Genomic DNA, 22,213 nt, shown 5'->3' on the forward strand with positions numbered 1-22,213 from the left:
GGTGATAGAACTTGCTGCTAGACCTTATTGCGCTGGACCCAGGAGAATCTCAGGACGTGTAGAATGACCACAGTCCCAGATCCCGAGCTGTAGTTTGTTTGCTAGGAGCGGCTGGCAGCACTGGAGTTCCCGCACTGTGAAGCCGCTATGCGCCTCTTTATCCTTCTGCTCCGCCGCGGCAGGGTTATGGCGGCGTTTGGGGGAGTGCCCAAAAGGATTGGGTTTTCTCAGCCCCGATCTCGGGTTGGGGTACAGACAATGTGGTCTGTGGCAGATTCTGCTGGCCGCCTCCTGCCTCCTCCCAAGAGGGAGTAGGGATTTTGAGCTGGGTGCGCAGCTGCTCTCTATGCACAGCAGGAGCTCAGTTGTGATGGCTGCGCATACCCGCGGTCAGTGAGACCTTCCAGGGAAAGACTAGGTGACCCGTGATCAGTCTTCCAACTTTCCTTCCCCGTGGGGTTTTTTTGCGACTGGGACTCCCAATCTCAGGCACCCTTGTGCCCACCGATCAGCCTGGGAAAGTGATCGGGACACGCAGGCTTGCGGCACCAGCCCAGAGACCCAAAGCCTGCGTTAGCCGGGTTCTCTTCCGGGTTCTGGCTGGGCAGCCGAGAGTGGATCCGACCGATTCCCATGCCGTGGGAGCCTCCCCTCATCTGGGAAACACGATCGATCACTGTTGTTTTAGGGCCCAGAGTTCAGTCTCCTGGTCGCTGCACGGAGTGTGTTGTCCCGCTTCTCAGACAAGGTGTTCTCCCGGTGCCGCCATCTTGGCCCCCTCCCCTCTACCCCCTTTTGAATTCATTTTTTTAATTCAAAGTTACTGCCTTTGCATTTACCTGACCAAATTAGCAAGCATCTCTTTAATTCTAACTTAAAAGAGTTATCATAGCTTTTCTAGAAAACTGTTTACAGTTGTATCTTTAGAATGCATAACCTTTGACCCTTAAACGTGTTAGAGCTAATATGGATAAGGTAGATGAGGAGAACCCCACTACTATAAGCTCCAAGGCTTCATCAATGCATGTGTCTGTCTAATAAATGTTTATGGATATCTGTCATATATCAAGAAAAAGGAATATTTTGGTTTTCAGACCTTATATTCGGATAAAGAGAAAATAGGAGCATACATGTATACAAAAGTAAGTGGTTGAACATCTTACCAGGAAGATGAATTAGAACTGTGAAGAATAAACATTATGCTACACTAGAAGTGACTGGGAGAATCTCTTAGGTTGTTTAATAGGAGCAAGTTTCCCTGGGAAGGTGCTGAGCTCAAAACTTAGCTAATAACACAAAGACCACTCATGAGCTAGAAGTAGCAAGAACTAAACCTGGAATAAGCTTGGCACATTTAAGGGTTGGCCCTAACACCAAGAAGATATTGGCACAAGAAGTCAGAGCAATAGACTGAAGCCCATTTTACAATGTATCAGCCAAGAACAGGGCAAATAACAGAAGCATAATTCAAGCTGACTTAAGTAAACCAACTCATTCAAGCACTGGAAAACCAGAGAAGGGACAGCCTTTAGAAATGACTATGTCCAGGTACCCCAAATTCATTTCTCAAAAGCTGTTTTGCCTTTGGACTCTTGATTCATCTTCAAGGTTAGGATGAAATATGCGAAGCAAAGAGACTACATTATTCTGTAAAGTTTTTGTTTTGTTTTGTTCTTCAAGACAAGGTTTCTCTGTGTAATAGCTTTGGCTGTCCTGGACTCAATTTGTAGACCAGGCTGACCTTGAACTCAGAGGGATCCACCTGCCTCTCCCTCCCTGAGTGCTGGGACTACAGGTGTACGCCACCGGGCCATGTGCTACCTCTTCTAGAATAAGTTGTTTCAGAGGATGATGGGAATATCATCAGCCCAGCTGTATGTATTGGAGTAGTAAGTTGGTTCAATGTCCTTGGACAAGGAACTACTTAGCTGAGGCACAGAGGGCTAAACAAATTGGAAGGAAAGGTCAGTGAGGCAGAGGCAGGCAGATTTCTGTGAGTTTGAGGCCAGCCTGGTCTACAGAGCGAGTCCAGGACAGCCAAAGCTACACAGAGAGACCCTGTCTCAAAAAAAGAAAGAAAGGAAGAAAGAAAGAAAGGAAGGAAGGAAGAAAGAAAGAAAGGATGAAAGAAAGAAGGAAAGAAGGAAGAAAGGAAGGAAGGAAGAAAGAAGGAAAGAAAGAAAGAAAAAAGGGATAAAATTAAATGATGCAGAATGCAGGTGCAGGCAACGTGACACATGAATCATGATATAAAAGTATTTTTTTAATAATCCATTTTTCTATTTTTAATTTCATCATATTTTTGTGGTGGATAGGTAAATAAAATATAATTGATAATGAACATGTAAAATCCTAAGTGAAACTCCACTGCTATAGAATGGCCGTTCTAAGTACATAGAAGTTCACTGACATGTATAGAGCTTGGACTGGGAAGGTATTGGAGCAGCTTCATTAATCTAGATATGTGATATTTTTACTTGAGAATTACCTAGAATAAAGTGACTTTATTTAAAAGAAGGCAGAGTAGGAAAGGGGCAGGCTAGATAAGCTATAACTATGTGGCTATAAGAGGAGTTTGAACTTTCTGAATATTAATTTTAGACAATATAGTATCATAATCTGGTTAATACTTTAAATTAGTTTTAATGTTTAGGTGGAGAAAAATGCATGGGTGAGAAACAGAAAATTAACCACTTGAAAGCGTAGTTGCAGAATCTGAGCACACAGGTTGTGCAGAGAAGTAACATGTTGAAATAGAAGTGACATAACTTGTTTCAGGAGTAAATGAGATGTCAAGAGTCAGAGAAAGTGAAAAGGAAAAAGACGACACAGGTTTTGGGTTAAATGCCAAGGTGAATGACGAAAGACTCTACAGAAATGATGCAGGACTAAGAAGGGACAAGTTCTGCCAGGGTACTCGGGCTTTGTCTTAGGATGAAGATACTGATTGGACATCACATAAAGAAACTGAATAGAGTCTAAAGTTTAGTGGAGATACTTAAACTAAACGTAAAATTTTGGTGCCACTAATATATATGGGTGCTATTTAAAGCTATTACCCATGAGGAGAGTCATTTTTTTCAGGAAAAAAAAAATAGCTGAAGTGGCAGAGAAAAGAGTTCCATGGCAGGTCAATATTTAAGAGACAGGGAAAACAAACAAACAAGCAAACAAACTAAAACAGAAAAACAAAAACAGGGATCCAGTGAAGGAAACCAAAAACAGTAGCGGTGTACACAGGTAGAAGGAAAACCAGCAGATTGCACGTTGTCAGAGTTGAGCAAAGCATCTGTTTTTAGGCAGTGATCTCCTGGGTGAGCCCCCTCAGAACTGTTGAAAAATGCAAAACCTGAAATGGCACCATTAGATTTGACAAGAACCTGTTGCACAGACGGAAACGGTCAGAAACATAATAGAAGAGCATTCAAAAGCCAATGGAAATCTAGGAGGTAGAGGCAGCCCTTCAGATAAAAACTTTAAAATCTAGGAGTGGCAAAAAGTTACTATGTGTGAAACTCTTTTCAGGACAAAAATATATACTTTCTAGGTGAGATTTGTAACCTTTTGAAATGCTTTTCTTTCTTTTTTATTCTTTTTTTAATTAAAATTTTATTTTTTATATTCGTTACAGTTTATTCACTTTGTATCCCAGCTGTAGCCCCCTCCCTCATTTCCTCCCAATCCCACTCTCCCTCTCTCATCTCCCCCCTGCCCCTCTCTGAGTCCACTAGTGGGGGAGGTCCTCCTCCCCTTCCATCTGATCCTAGCTTATCAGGTCTCTTCAGGATTGGCTGCAATGTCCTCTTTTGTGGTTTAGCAGGGCTGCTCCTCCCTTGCGGGGGAGGGGTATCAAAGAGTCAGCCTTTGAGTTCATGTCAGAGACTGTCCAGTCCCTGCTCCCCTAACTAGGGAACCCAGTTGGATACTGAGCTGCCATGGGCTACATCCAGGCAGGGGTTCTAGGTTATATCCATGCATGGTCCTTGGTTGGAGAAACAGTCTCAGAAAAGACCCCTGTGCCCAGAAATATTTGGTCCTCGTGGAAAGAGAAAAAACCTACTGTGGTTCCTGTTTAAAAATTATGTCAGTGTTCCAGGTGTACTGGCTTCTACGGATCTCTTTTTCCTCTATGTTCACTTTTTCATAAGGACATTAGGCATTTCACTTATTTCAATTCAGGCATACTGGATGCAGACTGGAGAAGCTGGGAGCCTGAGTCACAGCTTAATGTCAGATGTAAATAGAAGAGAATGTGTTAAGGTGAATTGACATAATGAATTGCTGAGTAAGGAGTTGGAAGTTAGGGAAAGTAAGGAAAAATATGATATAGTTTGGGTTTGAATGTTCATACATGCTATTTTGCTTGTTCTTCAATTATATTAGCTGCAACCAGGGAAAGCATATACTATTTACTGCAGGTCCCAAATTTAAATTATTCACAAACATCTTAAATCATGCTTTACTTACTCTAACCAAAGGTGTTTTTGTATGCCTTTTAAACTTGCATTCACCAGAAAATCCAGCAGGATACAAGTTCCTCCGGGGTTGCCCTCACCCTCCACATCCCCCTTCACCTCTTGGCCTCAACACAATGAAACTCTGTCTGAGCTTGGCTAGCAGCTTCTTTTCCCACATTGAACCAGGGAACATTTAAAGCTATATAGTGTCCTTGTCCTGCCAAAAGCCTATGGGCAGGGTGCCCTTTGGACTGACACACAAAGACATACTGTAGAAGGTATTGGTGTCCAGAGAAGCCAGCCACATATGGATTATTAATAAGGCTTTTTGTTTTGTTCATATCATATCACCAAAAAAATTGAATGTAATTCAATCAAGAAAAACAAAATTCATGTTCTAGATTTTTAGCACTTTGCCTACCTTATAGCTACAAAGACATATAACTACTTTTATATTCTATATATTCCTTCCAGGAAGAAAATGGTATTTAAAAACTTATTCACGGTATAATTTCACATTCAAATGATAGTGTTATAATTAACTACTTGATTTTAATTTTAACTATTAATACAAAGTTAGATTTGTTTTTATGGTACAATAACATGAGGGATACCAGAAGGTACAAAAAGGAAAAACACACACACACACAAATAAAGTTTTAAAAATGTGGTAGTATTAGGCAGACTCCCTAGGTAGATGCTCACAAAGGACCATGACGATGCTTACCACTCACTTTGGACAGAGTTTCCATTTTCTACTACAAATTCATATGGGTTTCCCTTTCGTGTTAGCCACAAAGCAAATTTTTGACAATTCCTTTCAAAATTAGCATTCAGAAAATGAATGTAAAAACTTTTAAATGTTTGAATGAAGCTTTATTAAAGCTTTCTGTCATTTGGCTACAAATGTGACACATATAGAAAATGTTCACAGGGCTGGAGTGATGTCTCGGATTTTAAGAGAACAGGCTGCTCTTCTAGAGGATCCAAGTTTGATTCCCAGAATGCACATGGCTGCTCACAACCATCTATAATTCCAATCCCTGGGGATCCAACTCCCTCTTCTGGCCACCTCAAGTACCAGACATACATATGGTGCACAGATATCCAAGCAGGTAAGACAAACATGCAGGCAAAACACCCATGCACATAAAACAGAATAAAATAAAATATTTTAAAATGTGGGGCTCTGTCTTTCTACTAAGGTGCTTTCTTTACAAGTAATAATAAACAGGTGGTATCAGGCAGATGTTAATTTAAAAAGAGGATATTAGAACAAAAGGTCTGGTAGTCATTGTATTATAAATATTCATTGAGGGTTTACTGTATATAGGGTGAGAAAGGATAAAATATGGTTCTTTCAAAAGGTTTAAATAAAATTTAGAGGCCTCTGAAAGACTCTACCTAGCAGCGTATCATATCAAAGCAGACGCTGAGACTCATAATCAAACCTTCCGTAGAGTGCAGGGGAATCATATGATAAAAGGGGGAGTTAGTATGACTGGGAGAGGACAGGAGCTCCACAAGGACAAAATATATCAGGGCACAGGGGTCCTCTATGAGACTGTTTCTCCAACCAAGGACCATGCATGGATATAACCTAGAACCCCTGCTCGGATGTAGCCCATGGTAGCTCAGTATCCAAGTGGGTTTCCCTAGTAAGGGGAACAGAAACTATTTCTGACATGAACTCAATGACTGGCTCCTTTACCTCCTCTGACCCCCTGAGGGAGGAACAGCCTTACTAGGCCACAGAGGAGGACATTGCAGCCAGTTTTGAAGAGATCTGATAAGCTAGGGTCAGATGGAAGGGGAGGAGGACCTCCCCTATCAGTGGACTTGGAAAGGGGCAGGGAGGCAATAAGGGAGGCAGGGTGGGATTGGGAGGGAATGAGGGAGGGGGCTATAGCTGGAATACAAAGTAAATAACCTGTGATTAATAATTAAAAAATAAGAATTAATATGAAAAAAGAAATAAAATTTAGAGATGTAAGAATATAAACACATTCAGGGAAACAAGGCAAGATACAACACAGGACAACCCTCACACTGGCACATGAGTGCTACAGGTCTTAATTACTATTATTATTCATTCAAGGTAACCAAAATCACTATGTCCCTGAATTTCTGCTGAACATTTTCATTTCATTTTCTCAATTATTAACACTCCTCCATAAATGAGAATTACCTCTGATCTTCCCATTCTAGAAAAAAGCAAGAAAAAATGATAAAAGGTAGGCAAAGACATAAAATCAAGAATGTGCTACATGGTAACTAAATTCCTTGGTCTGGATGTCTAGAAGCCTAAGGATGCTTCTAGAGGGATAGAGAAAAGTACATCTTGGGGTCTGGGTTAATCTACTCACTCCCTTTGTACTTAATAGGTATTCGGTAAATATACATTGGACAAACATATTCCACTGCTCTGTGTCTATGTTCCAACCAAAGTGCTCTAGCCTAAAAGGGCTTAATTAAAACCATAAACCCCATGACCCTGAGGCTCATTCACAGCAGCTCCCATTTCACATCTGCTGCAGTAAAAAAAAAAAAAAAAAAAAAAAAAAAAAAAAAAAACTGAAGTAGGATGGTCACACCACAGACCACAGTGGGGGTCTGTCTGAGCTCATCTCATCAGGGTCCATTTCATAGACTCTGGACTACTGAACTGTCCACAAGGCCTTCTTCTGGCTGCAAGCAGACCTGGCATGTGGTACCCTAAGTACTGTCTTCCCCTCACCCCCTCTACCCCTGCCACACAACCCTCTGCTATTCCCCAAATCCATTTCAGGACCTATATATTTGTTCTTTGGCCTGGAATGTTGTTTCACAAATACATGTGGCTCATTACTAGACTATGATCTATGGTGGGTTTTATTTTTTTCCCTATGTGTTACTATTCTGAACTCCAACCTGGAAATATGTTGCGTGCCTGTTTACTTCTCTCCTTAACCTCCCAGCATGCAGGCACTGAAGCAAGGGTCCAAGGCAACTGAATTCCATCTGCTCCCTGCCATGGTGTTCCCAGCATCTGGGGGCAGGGGCTGGCTTCCACATTGTGCTCCCACACAGCAATTCTAACTCAAAAGCACTTTCTCTAGCTCAGGCGTATCTATTTCCCAAAGGAATAGGAGCTTGTTCAAGAACGTCTTGTAGAAATTGACAAGCAGAGCCTAGAAACCAAAGGCAGAGTGGCAGCAACCCAGACCAACCTGTTTATGAAAGATGGTTGTGCCCAGAGGGGGAAAAAACACACCTTAAAACCTCTGCCAAATATATCCTTTCTTAAGACACTCTTGACATGCCAGGCTTCTGCATGTCACCGGGTCTGAACAAGAATATCCACTAATTTGTCAATCATTTCCTGGGATCTGAGCGTTGCCACTGCAAACAAACAAGAATCTGTCACCTCCATGTCTTAAAAACACTGCTGTATAGAAAATACATTCATTGCCAACTAAAGGAAAAAAAAAAGAGTAAAGAAAGTTAAACAATCTAGTTTCGCTCCTTCTTCCCTTACTTTGAAAGCCTAGGATATTAATATAGGATGAAATATCATGAAAGCTAGTTGAAATATGCTGACTTTGCCCCAGATTTGACTATTCATGGCCAAATTTGTCACAAGGTCTAATGATAAATTTTTATATAATTTCTTTTTTTGTGTAGCTTGAGACTTTAGAGACCATAAGATAGATCATAAATTCAGAATATAAACATCATCATAATGTCTCACAGCTGGCCCTGGAACTGAGTCATTCAGTAAATTTATAACTATGTACTAAACACATTGTTTAAGGAATTGTGCAGGTGTGATTACAGTCCAAAGGGAGATGGGGTTGAGATATCATCCTTACCTCCAATCTGGGAGCGTTTCTGATAACTAAGATATAAAAAAATAGCAAATACCACAGTCAAGATATTTATGTGTTGTGGAAATATAAAGAATGAAGAGAATATATTTCAACTGAACAAATAAAAAACATCTTCTTAGAATAGAAGATATTCTAAATGATACTGAAAGGAAGATGAAATTTCCACAGCATTCAACAGAAGTTTACCCTCTGATGCATCCATTTCCAATTTTCATGGTGTAAATATTCCCACTCTGGATGACTTCAAGTTAAAGGCATGATGTCACTGAACACAGAGTTGGGGAGAGACGCTATCCATGATTCACCATTTGAGGTTTCAGATTACTTTAATCAGCCTCTCTCCACTATGTTTAATGAACAAACTAACATGTATTCAAAGTACATTCAAACAACATTCAAAAGAAGGAACATGTCTGTCCTACACACATGTCAGTCCAACTTTGTAATAGTCTTTTGATTTGTTTTTCTGATCTTTGTCATATTTCACTGGCCATCCTTTTCTGGGTTGATCTTGACTGAATGCCAACTTGTGATTCCATTTGTTGCTTTTAGCATTGCTGTGATTGATCTGGGTTCCTGTTATTATAAGGCATACCCCATTACTTGTTGCTTGTGGCCTGGGGTTGACACCCCTGCTGTTCTTCATAATGAAAAGCAGCTTTGGAGGTGGTAGAGCTGAGTGGGATGCTTCCCTGCTCTTGTTAGCAGGAAATTGCAAGGGGCCTTTTCACAAGAAAAATGAATTCTGGGTCTCAGCTGGCCCATAGCTTCCCTCTGCAAAGCCTCCTTGCAATTTTCCCGATTAGAAGGCAGTTTCTCTTCATTTACCTTGTGGGGGGAAAAAACACCACTAATGTGTTTTTCAAAACTCACTATACCTTATTCTGCAACGGGCTGTAGTTGAAAAATCAGAATCCAGTCTCTGTCTTTAATTGCAAGCAGATGTCCTTGGTTTGTGCAGAAGCTGTATCAGGAGGATATTTGTAAATTTCCCAAGCAGAGGTCTGAGGACAGGAAAGGGGATACGTAAAGCTTGAAGTTAAACAGGAAACTTCCTCATTAGTCCCCCTCCGCCAGAGATAAATCCTGGGAGAATAGCGGTCTAGAATTGGATACCTGCCATCCAAGCTACTCGTAGGATTAAAAAAAAAAAAGAGAGAGACTGCTGAAGATGTGTGCAAGCATATGCCTCTTTTCACAACTCTGGTTTCTCTTCCAAATGTCTTACATAGTATCTGGCTGTCTATCTATCAAAAGTTTTATTGGTATGAGAATGTGCTTGAGGCTACAATATTTCTTCAAGTCTGCCTCTTGGTTTGTTTAAATCTCTGTCTCACATAATGGGCCCTGTGGCTTACTGTTTAAGTGCAAAAGGGACATGCACCTTCATGAAGAGGTGGAGATGTAAAACCATCCTTTTAAAGCCCTCAGAGACTTCTGTTCAGATTTCATGGGCTTCTTCAGGGCTGCCAACAACTATAATAAATACGTGCAAGACAATGTGCTTGAATTCAGAGAAACTATGGGTGAGAATTCAATTTATTTAATGAGCCACAAAAGGAAAGAAATTCTAGCTTAAGCCATAATGGGATTTAGAGTGCCAAGGGACCAAGAGGGCAACTGTAGTCATAGACTCTTCCTGTTGCCAAACTGCTGACAGTGATAGTGGGAGGCCTGGCTGAGAGGGAGGCACACACAGTACTTGGTTCCTTATAAACCAGCTGCTGAAGGGTATTTCTGCCCAAACCTTCATCAACTTGGCCTATCTATGTGCTTTCTAGAATGTCTGAAGCATTCATATAAGGCACTCTACTAATTAATCAAATTTCTCCTAATGAGCACATGATAGGATGTATCATACGGTGACCCTAAAAATAGGCCAGATGGTATAGTTGAAGCATTTCCCACATGCATCTTGTCACAACATTTCCTGAAATGAAGAGGGTAGGGAGGGAACGATAAATATATTCATAGGGATTTGTGACATCCACACTGACCAGTACCTCAGGGATTCTATTCTAAGCCAGGGCCTAGGACTATAGATGTAATAAATGCCATACACATCTTGATGACTTGGCAAGTTTGAAAAACAGTGGAGTAAATAAAGTTGGTGGGTAGCTCCCATTCAAAAGTGAGCTCTAATTTATAATTGCTACATAGCTTAAGACAAGCCATTTAACTTCCCCGAGTTAAATAACCCAGAAGTCAAATCCCTCACTCACCATGTGTAACTTACAATAATACCTCTCCAAAGGGTTGCTGTGAGTTAAACTGGAAAAACCACTTTTAAAAAAAATGCTTAGTTCGTGCCTAAGTACATTTTAAGCATATTATAAATTTTGGATTTAAATATTGCATTGCACTTTTTAATATTCCCGTTACGCCAGCCCCTTGAGGCAGAGCCGGATAGTTTGAAGTACAGCAGCAGTGTGTCCAAACAATGAGTTTGATATTGAGCCTTTTGCAAGCATAAATTAGAAGGAAAAAAGTACTCATTGGCAATGGAGATTGTAATTTAACTAAAAAGAAAAAAAAAGGCAGACATAGGTCTGAAGGTTTTCAGAGGTTGAGATCTAAGAAGAATAATTTTATAGACTATTATCAAGAATAAATAGAAATGGAAAAGTCCTCCACAAATTTGAAAGTTTCTGAGTGGAGACTCTAATGCCAGAATGTTTAGTCTCTTGTGGCTCCATACAAACATTTAAAGCAATTGTAGTTTTGCAATTGTATTACTCTACTAGAGACCATCTCCCGTGCTCCTAATGGCTCATAAAGATTAAAGCAATAATACTTACCCCGAGGAACTCATTGTGTACCCTTGAGCACAAGCAAATAAGCCACAGCAGCAAGAGATGGAAGCATGGTACCCACAGCTGCTGGATAGAGGGCAATTTAGCTGCCAAAGAGAGGAAACACTCTCAAAGGACATCTTGAAATGAGCATCTCATGATAGTTACAGCATCATCATTCTCATTGTCTCAGACATATGTTAACAGCAATCCAATAGTTCTCGTTACCCAATGCTTACTTTGTACTTGGTGCTCTGTGTGGTGCTTTGCATGCATTTATCTTCTGTCATTGTGGAAGAAGGTTGTCCTATGAAGTACTGTGTTCCTGACTTGTGTCTGCATTATTCATTAAGGACTGCTTACAACTGCCATTCTTACACAAGTGGCAAATTACAATGTTTGCCAGAACATTAATCCTCCCACTCTTGCTCCCTTAATAAAAGAATTGGAGAACTAGGACCGAGTGTGTTTAGGCTCAGATTGAATTGCTCACATAGATAGATTTCTATCCTAGACGCCACTGATACCACTTCCCCAGAGTTCTTTGGGAAGCAAAATCTATTAACTACATATAGCCTATAGGAGTACCTAAGTAGAGTGCTTGGGCTTATGGCTGCATACTGCCCTTAATGAAGTGCCAGAACCTCATAAGATCCAATAGAAAGGCAATGCCGGGTTATCCATGGGAAAAAGCTTGCTTCGCAATTAAGGCAATGCCTACTAATAAGAATGACAACAGTAATAACAGGAAGGCAATCTAATGTTTATTAATTACTTGAAGAAAATTATTTGTATGTAGGAGCCAGTTTAACTCTTACATGTAGACATGCAGGTCCCTGTTTTACAGACATAAACTGAGGTTCAGATATATGCTCCATTAAAAAAGTAAAAGTAGAGAAAGTACAGTAAGAGAAGGTTACACTGCAATTAGATCTCCTACAGTAGGAGACACTCCACCTCAAAGCGCAACAAATCAGTAGATCCCCAGCGTTGGGAGAATCAAAATTCTTTCAGCAAGATGATTCCCAAGGTGTGCATGAGTTCATCCCCAAGCCAACATACCCTAAGCCTTGTATTCAATCCACTGCCAGTGGATTACAGTTCTGTCTGTGTACGTTGTGTCTTGCCACAGCACATTTGTGCAGTAGTGTTTGGACCCATTTACATTGTTCTTTCTTCACCATCGCTTGTTGTCCTAAACTTGGCAAATGTTTCAGGGAGTAGCTTTCCCTAAGAAGCTCATCTACAGTAATGAAAGGTACCATTTTGCTCCCCTAGTGCTTGGCCACTTCTTTTACAGATTCTGGGGTGGGGGCAGGAATGACTTTAGGCTTGCTTTATTTTAAAAATCTAAGCATCTGACGTTCTCTATAAAATACTTATTGATCCCTTTGGGTTACATAATAAATGGAATCCCTGAAGATCATAACTGAAACCACTGTGTGGTCACCTCATTAATTATTATTGCTGTCAGAATTGTGGTCTCTGGTTATGCTCTTCCTCTATTTGCTTTTCTCTTACTCGTCAGAATGTGAAGACACTGTGTACATGGCTTTGACACTAATTTAAATTGATGAGTGAGCGTGACACTTCCATTTGCCAAGGCAGTGTGTTGTGCATTGCATTTGTGGTTAGTATCCACTTGGCATTGGCAGGAATCTGTGGTCTTTCCACTAGAATGTCATTTGTTCTTTTTATGTCTCGATTCACTAAATGTTATAGAGCATGATGGCTGAGCAAGGGTTTTGCTTCATGAGAACGTCACTAAATGTGCCACAGAGGAGGAAACACCAGATGTTTCTGTGTGGAGTAGTCCGGTAGTCCTAGGCTCCCCAAGATTTTCCAGACCAGTGGTTTGTCTCAGACTCTACTCAGAACTGACCTGCACATTCCATTCCAGTCATCATTCTGGGAAATCTTGTCAATATTACTACTGATCTAAGAACTGGACACTGATGTCCTTTTCTCAATTTCAAATTGAAAATTGAATCAAATGCTGAAGAATTCCGTGGATGACCCTCTCTCTCTAGTTAACTTAATATTCTCTCCTTATCTAAACTCAAATAGTGAATAATTACAATAAATGGGCAACTTACAGTTGGACAACATGTATATTTACTTGTTTGTTTGCCTGGCTGAATGTAGTTAAAGGATAGTTAGTCCATGTATACACATTGAGAAGAGGGAGAAAGAGATTCAAATGACCCCTAAATCCATCTTTGAGGGTTCTGAAGTGAGGTTTTAAATAGAAGACCAAAGATATGAAGATCTAGAAAGTCCTGGCCGAGGTGTGGTCTCAGCCTAGGCTTCATAATGAGACCCTGTCTTGAACAAACAAGGTGGAGTTGCTTGTGCTAGCTCTTCCAAAAATAACAAAAATCAAAAGGTTATGAAAAATGGTTCTTACACATGACTACCTGGCACTAACTAATGTGTTCTCACCTTGTTTCCTATTTGCTGTTTATTATATTTATTTCAGACATATAAATCCATTTAAATCTAACTTAAAATAATATTTGGGGGCTTAGAGACGTGGTTCAGCACCTAAGAACACTTGTTATTCTTGTAGAGCACCAGGGTTAGGTTCCAGCACCTACATGATGAGCCACAGTTGTCCACACTCCAGATCTAAAGGATTCAGTACCCTCTTCTGACCTTTGTGGGCATCAGGCACACATATGATACACATATATACATGTAGGTAAAACATTCATACACATAAAATAAAAATAAGTCTAAATTTTTTGTAATGATATTTTTGTGCTCAGTTTTAAGTGACAGATAATGAAGTAAAATGTATTGTTTTATGACAAGGAATTGGTGATAGTGTGAAGCTAGCCCAAAATATTAATGAGGGTATTAATGCAAATCATAAATGTTTCAATTATGAAGGCAGCAAATAACAAAATGAGCTGATTTAAGACAAGGAATTGGTGATGCTGATGAGACTAGCCTAAAAGATTATTGAGAATATTAATACAAATCATAAATGTTTTAATTATGTAGGCAGCATCTAGACTTAATAATATTGTCAAAAAGATAATTTTTTCTTGCTGCTTATATTGAAATGGATGCTTATCACATTGTTTACTCTGGGAAAACATATTGCCTGCTTTTATTTTAATTACTTGTCACAATCATGTGTGGTAGTAAGTAACCTTCAATAAATGAAAAAAAGTAAAATTTCAAGAGTGAACAGAATCTTTGAAAACTAATAGATAAAGAATTTAAAATATTATAATAACAGTTTAAAATTGATTGATTCACCAGAAAAATCCAAATCTTCATTTTAGTATTTTCAATGATAATGCCCAGATAACCTCAGAATACCACCCCCCCCCAAAAGATCTACCTCTATTAGAATTTCATGCTCGATGGAGAGAGAACCTTAACTCTATCTGCTAGATGTTCGATTTCTTGCAACAGGCAGGATGGCTGCTTCTTACCAGCTGAAAAAAAAAGAAGAGGACATGAAAAGCTACCTCAAGGAGCAGGTGGCTTAAATTTAGTCACAAGCTCTGAATTTTGGAGGGATGGGTGTGAGTCGGCTCACTGCCCACTTCATCTTTGTTTTCTCTCTTTTCCCTGTGTTTCATGAGAGAGAGAGAGAGTTCTCAGTGTGTGGCCTTCTATTAGGCACTAAGACAATATTATCAGTTGTCTCAGAGAATACAGGAAAAACAAACACAATGTGTCTGACTACAGTCTTGAAAACAGAATGCCTGGGAGCTCTTTGATCACCAAAATGCTATGTGAGAATACCTTTGGCTAATACTGAGGTGAGAGGGACCATCCTTGATACAATTCAATTCTCACACTGCCTACCTGCAGGTACTTTCACATGCCATAGACTGACAGCTTAGTTCCACAAAACTGTCTTTCACTTCAGATAACAAACGTATGCAAAATACTGTACTTCTGAAAGATGTCTTATCTAGAAATTATAGATAAGCAATAATTTTGAAAGTTTTTTTCAGCTAAAACAATATAATCTCCATAACTCATATATTAAATTTGATGAACTAGCACACAGAACTCAGAAATGCACTAATTTAAATTATTTTAGTTCACTACACAAAGGATACAGATGATGAGATGTTGTGTTAATAAGCTTATGCTACTGTAACAAATATCTGAAACAATCAACTTACAAAGAGAAAAGGTTTATTTTGAGTCACAGGTTTGGAGTATTCTGGAGTTTTCAAACCATGATTAGTTTGTCCCACTACTTTTGCGCCTGTGAAATGGGGGACAGTAGAGCAGCAGCATGTGGAGAAACCACTTTACGTCAGGTCTGGGAAAGGGCTAAGGGCCCAGTAGCCATTCTAAAAACCATTGTTCCCCCAATAACGGGAAGACCTTCCACTCACCCTCATCTCTTGAATTCCTCCCACCTCTAACTAGTGTGAGGCTAAGGAACAAAGCTTTAACACATGGCCCCTTGGAGGACATTACACATTCAAATCATAGCATGTGAAGAACATGAGGTATGAAATGGAGTTAAGCCTTCGTGCCCTCTAAGCATCTCCAGGTTATCAGCTAACTGAAAACTTCCTGAATTCATACCTTTCATTTTTGTGAACGATGCATTCTTTGGCTACATTTATTAAACCACTGGCCATTGGTAATAAACTTAACCATTAGATCCTCCCTCCTCTCCAGAGGCTTTGGATAACACTGACAAAAAAAAAAAAAAAAAAAAAAATCCCAGTTCTGTAACAATGCATTGATTTTTTTCTGTGCCAGCTTCCATCCTAAGGAAGGAAGTCCCAGCCACTAGTCAACTCATTAGTCTATGAAAAGACTCTGAGTATTATACTCGCTCTGAGCATTACAAATACTTTAAGAATTTATATGTTAAAATGCAGTAAGAAGACAAAATGTTGACTTAGCAGTATAACACACGGCTTCCCTTGCTTTCATTCAAATCTCAGTACTTGTGCACTGATAGTAACAAAAGATTATCTATCCAGTCCTGTTTTACGCTGTTTTTCACCAAAACCAAATAGCAGATTACTTTTGTTGTAGCTGGGGTATTTGCAAAGGAACCCAATTGGAAAGACAACCTACCTGCTTGCTTTCCATCTTTGCCTGCTTCCCATGCAGCCTGCTCCTACTGCATTATAATGACCAACTTACTGCCTATGTTTTCCATAAAAAAAAAAGTTGAACTTTACACTTCCCCCTTACTTTCCCTATGCCTAGGAATGTTGTCCAAAAATAACCTTTTTTTTTTAAATTCTATGTGGTTTTTGCATTTTTTAAAAAAGAAACTTGGTACTCCCTTTCATATGTACAAGGGAAACTTGAGTTTGGACTCAAATGATAGAGGGTGAAATTGTTATCATTGTTCTCTACTGTGTCTGGGCATGAGACCAGAGGTAATGACAACCAAAAGACTTCCATTTGCTCTGTCTTTACAGGCTCCTCTTAGTGCACATATACAGTTTTAATTTTAGTGTGTGTGTGTGTGTGTGTGTGGTGTGTGTACAGTTTTTTGTTGCTTTTTTGTTGTTGTTGTTGTTGTTGTTGTTTTTGCATGGGAGCCTATTATCCAAAAATGTTGCTGTAACAGGGTCACAGCAGATCATTTTTCTACAGGGATGACTAATGATTTTCTTTTCTTTCTTTTCCAGTTACACCAGCTATTATTGGCAAAACTCCACCGATCCTACAAAAATTTAATCCAAGCCTGGAGAAAAGTAAGAACTTCTGTCATTTTACTAACTCACGCTGATGATTTCCATGTGTTAGTATAATTCAGGCTACCTCCTTTCTTTATTTGGGATACTAGTAACAGAAAAAGTGACAGAATTAAAATTTTATAAGAGAAAAGTGTTGTGTTTTTCCGGATTTACTTCTAATTTTTTTTTCTGTGTAGAGCTATTTCTTTGTTTTGTTTATGCTTGCAGGTTAAGTGTGGTCAAGCCTATAAAAAGAAAGGATTTATTATAGATCAACAGTAATTTGTTGAATTTAGAAAATTGCTTCATTTTACAAAGCCTTTTTTAACATTATTATTGTCGTTATTTGCAAGTGTTTATATAATGCTTGCATTATAGAAAACAGAATTTATATCTCTACTTCATTTCCTTTTACCTCAAAACTCTGCCTTCACATAAGCTATTATTCTCTTTTACATCATGTCACACATCCCTCTGATGTCTTTTGATTATCTTCTCTTTGACCACAAGACTGAACTCATAGAAAAGGCTCCACAAATCCTCTAGGGTTAGTTTTCTATGGAACACTGTCCACTGTTCCACAATAACATTTACCTCCTGGACTTTTTATTGTTTGTGTATTTGTGTGTCTGTGTGGCCACTTTTATCAGTAGTACAGCCACTGCTAAGTGGGGGTACTGGCACCCAAAGTTCTCAATCCCAATCCTAATATCTTAGTGTGCACATAAGTGATGTGTACACAATACAATGGGCTGAATGAACTACATGAATTAATTTTAATGAGCTTTTAAGTCAACAATGATGTTTTATGCTGTTTTTACCTCCTTTACATCACCTAAAATCTCTTAGTAGGAGCTTATTTAATTACATTGTAGAGATAGATTTTTTTTATTTGAAAAAGTATATGCTAGACTCCATTTCATGCATACACACAGAGAAAAAGCAAAAACAGAAAGGGAAAAGGGTGTACCTAGTTCATTTTAGCTGTTGCTCTTATTATTTGTAATGACAGTATCATAATTTGCATTTTATGAGTGCACCGCACAGTAAATTTGTAACATGAAGTTTAAATATCATTCCTTTGGAAGTGACACAAATTATAAATTGATAACCCTTTCAGAAAATGTCAGCAATTTGTCATTTGTGCCAGACAGCAAACCCTTTACAACTTTCCTGTTTTAGAAGGATCAAACATGTCCATCTGTTCCCTAAAACACATGAGAGGTTGTAGAAGTGCACGACAGTTTAGGTTATGTTTGGGTTATTGAGCAGCTTTTTATTTGGTAGATGGTATCACCTATTGTTTTCTGTAAGAAGTCAGGACAGAGTAGTTAACAATGTTCACTGAGCTGGGTGTGGTGGCACATGCCTGTAATCCCAGTACTCAGGAAGGCAGAGGCAGGCAGATCGATTTTGAGTTTGAGGCTAGTCTGGTCTAGAAAGCGAGTCCAGGACAGCCAGGGCTACACAGAGAAACCCTGTCTTGAAAAAAAAAAAAAACCAAACAAAAAATGTTTACTGATGGTAAAGAAGTACAACACTACTTTGTTCTCCCTTCAACTGACAAGTATGATTTCCCCAACCCATTTCCTTTATCAACTCACAAGGTCTGAGGAACTTACCTAACATTGTGTCTTGTCAAAATTCAAGGTTTAATTGTGACTTATGTGTACCTATCATTTTGTGCTGAATAGGAAAACTGAATAATTATTGTTCAGATCTTGTGAATCGAACATTTTTCTCATCTTTTCTAGGTTTTCTTTTCAAACATTATCTCCCTTTTAACCTAGACATGATTTGACAAAGCAAGCCTTGTGCTAGACAATGCTTAGATCAGAACAGGAACAGCTCATTTGGGATGGATAGACCCAAATGCTCAAATCACCTTACAATACCATAAACACTTAAGTGTGCTTTGAACAGGGTGCTGCTATGAACATGATGTTCACAGCGTGTGAAAACACTAGCCTGATTCTAGCAAGGACCTCATTTTTTTTTCCTAATGAAGTAGTTTTACCTGTAAAGCTAGTGTTCAACATAAAATACACTAAGAACACACAATTAATAACCCTATATCCATTTATAAACACTCAAACTGAAAAGAATACCCTGTGAGAGGAAATTAAAATAAAAACTTTTTCAGAGATTTGATGAACTTTAAGCCAAACACATAAGATATACAGAAGGAAGGTTTTACATGACTATGTGTCCTTCAGAGGAAATATTCCCTCTCATTTAATAAGGCCATCTTTTAAATAAATTCTCATTCTCTGACACCTCACAAGCATCTGTAGAGGCTAACTAATTTCTCACAGGTGTAGCTGGAAGAGTATCTCTAAGGTGACCCCAGATCTTGTTGAGTTGACAGTGACTAGAATCACACTAAATGCTCAAGAGATTCTGCAGCAGTAATCTTACCATCTTTTCTATCCAGTCCAGTGTGCCCCAGTGTATGTATGGGTATATACATATTTATATGGTTTATACATATATATGTTATGCATATATATGGTAAATAAATATATATGAGAATTTATTGATCTAGATACTGAATAGTCCAACAATGGCCATCTGCATGTTATACAATCAAAAAAATCCCTTGGCTATTCAGTTCAAGTAGTTGGAACCAATACACAATCCCAGTCTGAGATGAAGGGCTACCTCAAGAGTCTATCACTGACATAAATCCACATCAAATGGCTGAGGAAGGTGGAAGTGATGCCCATAGCAGACTATAACAACAACAGGCATCACTGTTTTCTTTTGCCTTCCAGATTTGCTCCACTGGGGCCCCCAGCCTATGGAAAGTGTTACCCACTTTCAGGAAAGTTCCTTCTTCCCTATCTGCTGTCACACATCTCAGTCTTCTCTAGAGACACATTAATATACCCACACAAAAAGGATCACAATGAACCACTTCAGCCTCTTTTCATTGCTAAATCACCTTTACAGAATTCATCTCTTCCTCATATGAAACAGTCCATCATGGAATTTCTTTGTTTTTAGGCATGTTTTTAAATATTACTGTATAAAAAAAACTTTTTATGATCTTCCCAAGAAGATATGTGCTTTATGTTGGAATCTCAATGACTCTTTCTCAAAGAGAAATTGCATAATGCAGTGGTTTACAGTCTCCATGTGGGGCCCAGAGTAAGGGGAAGGGGGGCTGGAAGGCTGCCTCTGTCATGAACTTGGTTACCTGTTCTTTGATCACTTCTCCATGGCAATGCAGCCTTGCCAGGCCACAGAGGAAGAGGATTCAGGCAGTCCTGATGAGAGCTGATAGGATAGGATCAGACAGTAGGGGAGAAGGACTTCCCCTATCAGTGGATTAGGGAAGAGGGATAAGGGAGAAAGAAGGAGGGAGGGTGAAACTTGGAGGAGACGAGGGAGGGGGATACAACCAGGATACAAAATGAATAAATTGTAAAAAGAAGGGGGAAAAGAATTCACTCCCTGAGGCAGACAGCATGACTTTACGGCCCTGCTCTATGGCTTACATCTTACATGACAATGTCTATTCATTACTTCCTTATGCCTCGTACCTCTTTATATGCATTATAATGACATTTTATTTTTAATGTATTGTGTGAGAATTTTGTACATGAATATAATGTGTTTAATCTAATCCATTCTCTACTTCCACCCCTCTAACTTGTCTTGTACTTTCCCAACCACCAGTCTTTTCCGGCCCCTTCATATATTCTCTCTTAAACTCCCTGAATCCTCTTACTACTGCCAGTTTATGCATGGCTGTAGTTCAGCCACTGGACCGTGGGCAGTCTATCAGGGAGGCATCCAAAGAAAACTAACTCTCCCTTTAGCAGCAGGATCAGTTGCCAGATGCTCCTCCGATAGGGCAGGACTTCCTGAGTCCCTCCCCAACCCATGCTGGCATTGTGTCTGCCCTGATCTTGTCTAGGTCTTGTGCATGCAGCCACAAATGCTATGATTTCTCGTATACAACACCCATGGCATGTCTATCCAATAAAAACTGTTCCCGGCTATCATCCACTCCCTCAGGCTCTGACAATCTTTCCAGCCCCTTTTCTGCCGTGGTCTTTGATTCTTGGGAGGTAGGGATGTGATATAGATGTCTCATTTAAAGCTGAGCACTTGAGAGTCTTTTATTCTCTGTGAGTTGGTTAGTGGTGGAGCTCTGTATTAATTGCCATCTATTGTGAAGAAAGGAGATTATCCAAAAAGGCTTGAGAGCTGCAGTAATCTATAAATATAAAGACAAGTATTTATGCTGCAGTTTGATTCCATGTCCACTTAACAGAAATTCCTCTAGAGGTGTTAACAATAGCTACTTCATAAAGTTCTTACAAAGATTATATTTAAGCAGACAAACTTAGCCCCATTCTAAATTTACATGGTATGTATTGCACACTCTTGTGGCTCTCATTTTAGTCCAACATATATTAGGCTGAATAGTGTGCAGCTACCTCTACTCAACTCTATTATATGTCATAAAATCATCATTGGTTCAGCCTCATGCAAACTTTTGTGCATTTTCTGTCCCCTACTAAACTATACAGTGTTTAAGATTTAGGACTGTATCTTATAAATCCTTGTATCTCATAGTTCTTGGTAAGTGCCGAGGACATTCTGAGTTTTTAATGACTAGCCAAGTTTTGTGTTTCCCGAAATGCAGGGAAGAGCTCCCCCAACACTTAAATCCTCTCACTACTTCATTTTCCTTTGAGTCCTTCATTGATCATTCATAAAAAGGAAGGAATTAACATAGAGAAAGGTAGACATTTCTCTCATCCATTGCGGAACATACTTAGGATCTCTCCTAAAAGCCTTTAGCTGAGCTTTAACATCCAGACGCAGAGTTAGAGTCATAGTGTTGGCATATAGTGTAGAAAATCTCTATGGAAATGATTTCTTTGTACCCTGACAGCACTTCCGCTGCCAAGGGTAAGGAAGCCCTACTCCTTGCACAGCCCATCAGTGCTTCAACAGAAGCTGAACCACCCTGTCAACCTGAAGCATTCTTTTCTAACTAAATAATTTCAACATTGAGAACTAGGTGCCTTACTTGCAAAAGAAGTTTAGTTTCCTGCAAGGGTGTCTCATTGAGGAAACGGGCACATGCCCAGCAGTACAGCTACAGAAAACAAACTCAAAGGCATCTTTGATTTTTTTTTTGTCTGATAATGTCCTGTCAGGACATATTTTTAAAATTGTATCTTTTTAATTATTTCTATTTTCTATTTTTATCCTGTGGGCCTTTTGTGTATATATTATGGCTCCCAGTTTAGCATTTTTATGGTATTCCCGAGTGTGTGAATGAATCTTTCTCTACATCTCTGTTTCTTGTGCCTTTTTCTGGGCTCTTTTTCTTGTTTGTTTGTTTTGTATTATGTATTGTGTTTTTCCAATGTGTTGTTTTTTGTATATCA

At 39.3% G+C, this 22,213-nt stretch overlaps 1 protein-coding gene across 3 annotated transcripts in view; it reads left to right on the plus strand.

Moving 5' to 3' along the window:
• Positions 1–22,213, plus strand: part of Ghr (growth hormone receptor) — a 264,150-nt gene that overhangs the window by 170,588 nt on the left and 71,349 nt on the right. For all 3 annotated transcript variants that reach the window (XM_055601049.1, XM_055601048.1, XM_055601047.1), the window contains one exon: positions 16,755–16,820. In XM_055601049.1, the coding sequence (XP_055457024.1) occupies positions 16,755–16,820 (66 nt within the window). The remainder of the gene's footprint in view (positions 1–16,754; positions 16,821–22,213) is intronic.

Source organism: Psammomys obesus, unplaced genomic scaffold (assembly GCF_907164565.1).
Source record: "Psammomys obesus unplaced genomic scaffold, mPsaObe1.curated_primary_1811, whole genome shotgun sequence".
NCBI lineage: Eukaryota > Metazoa > Chordata > Mammalia > Rodentia > Muridae > Psammomys > Psammomys obesus.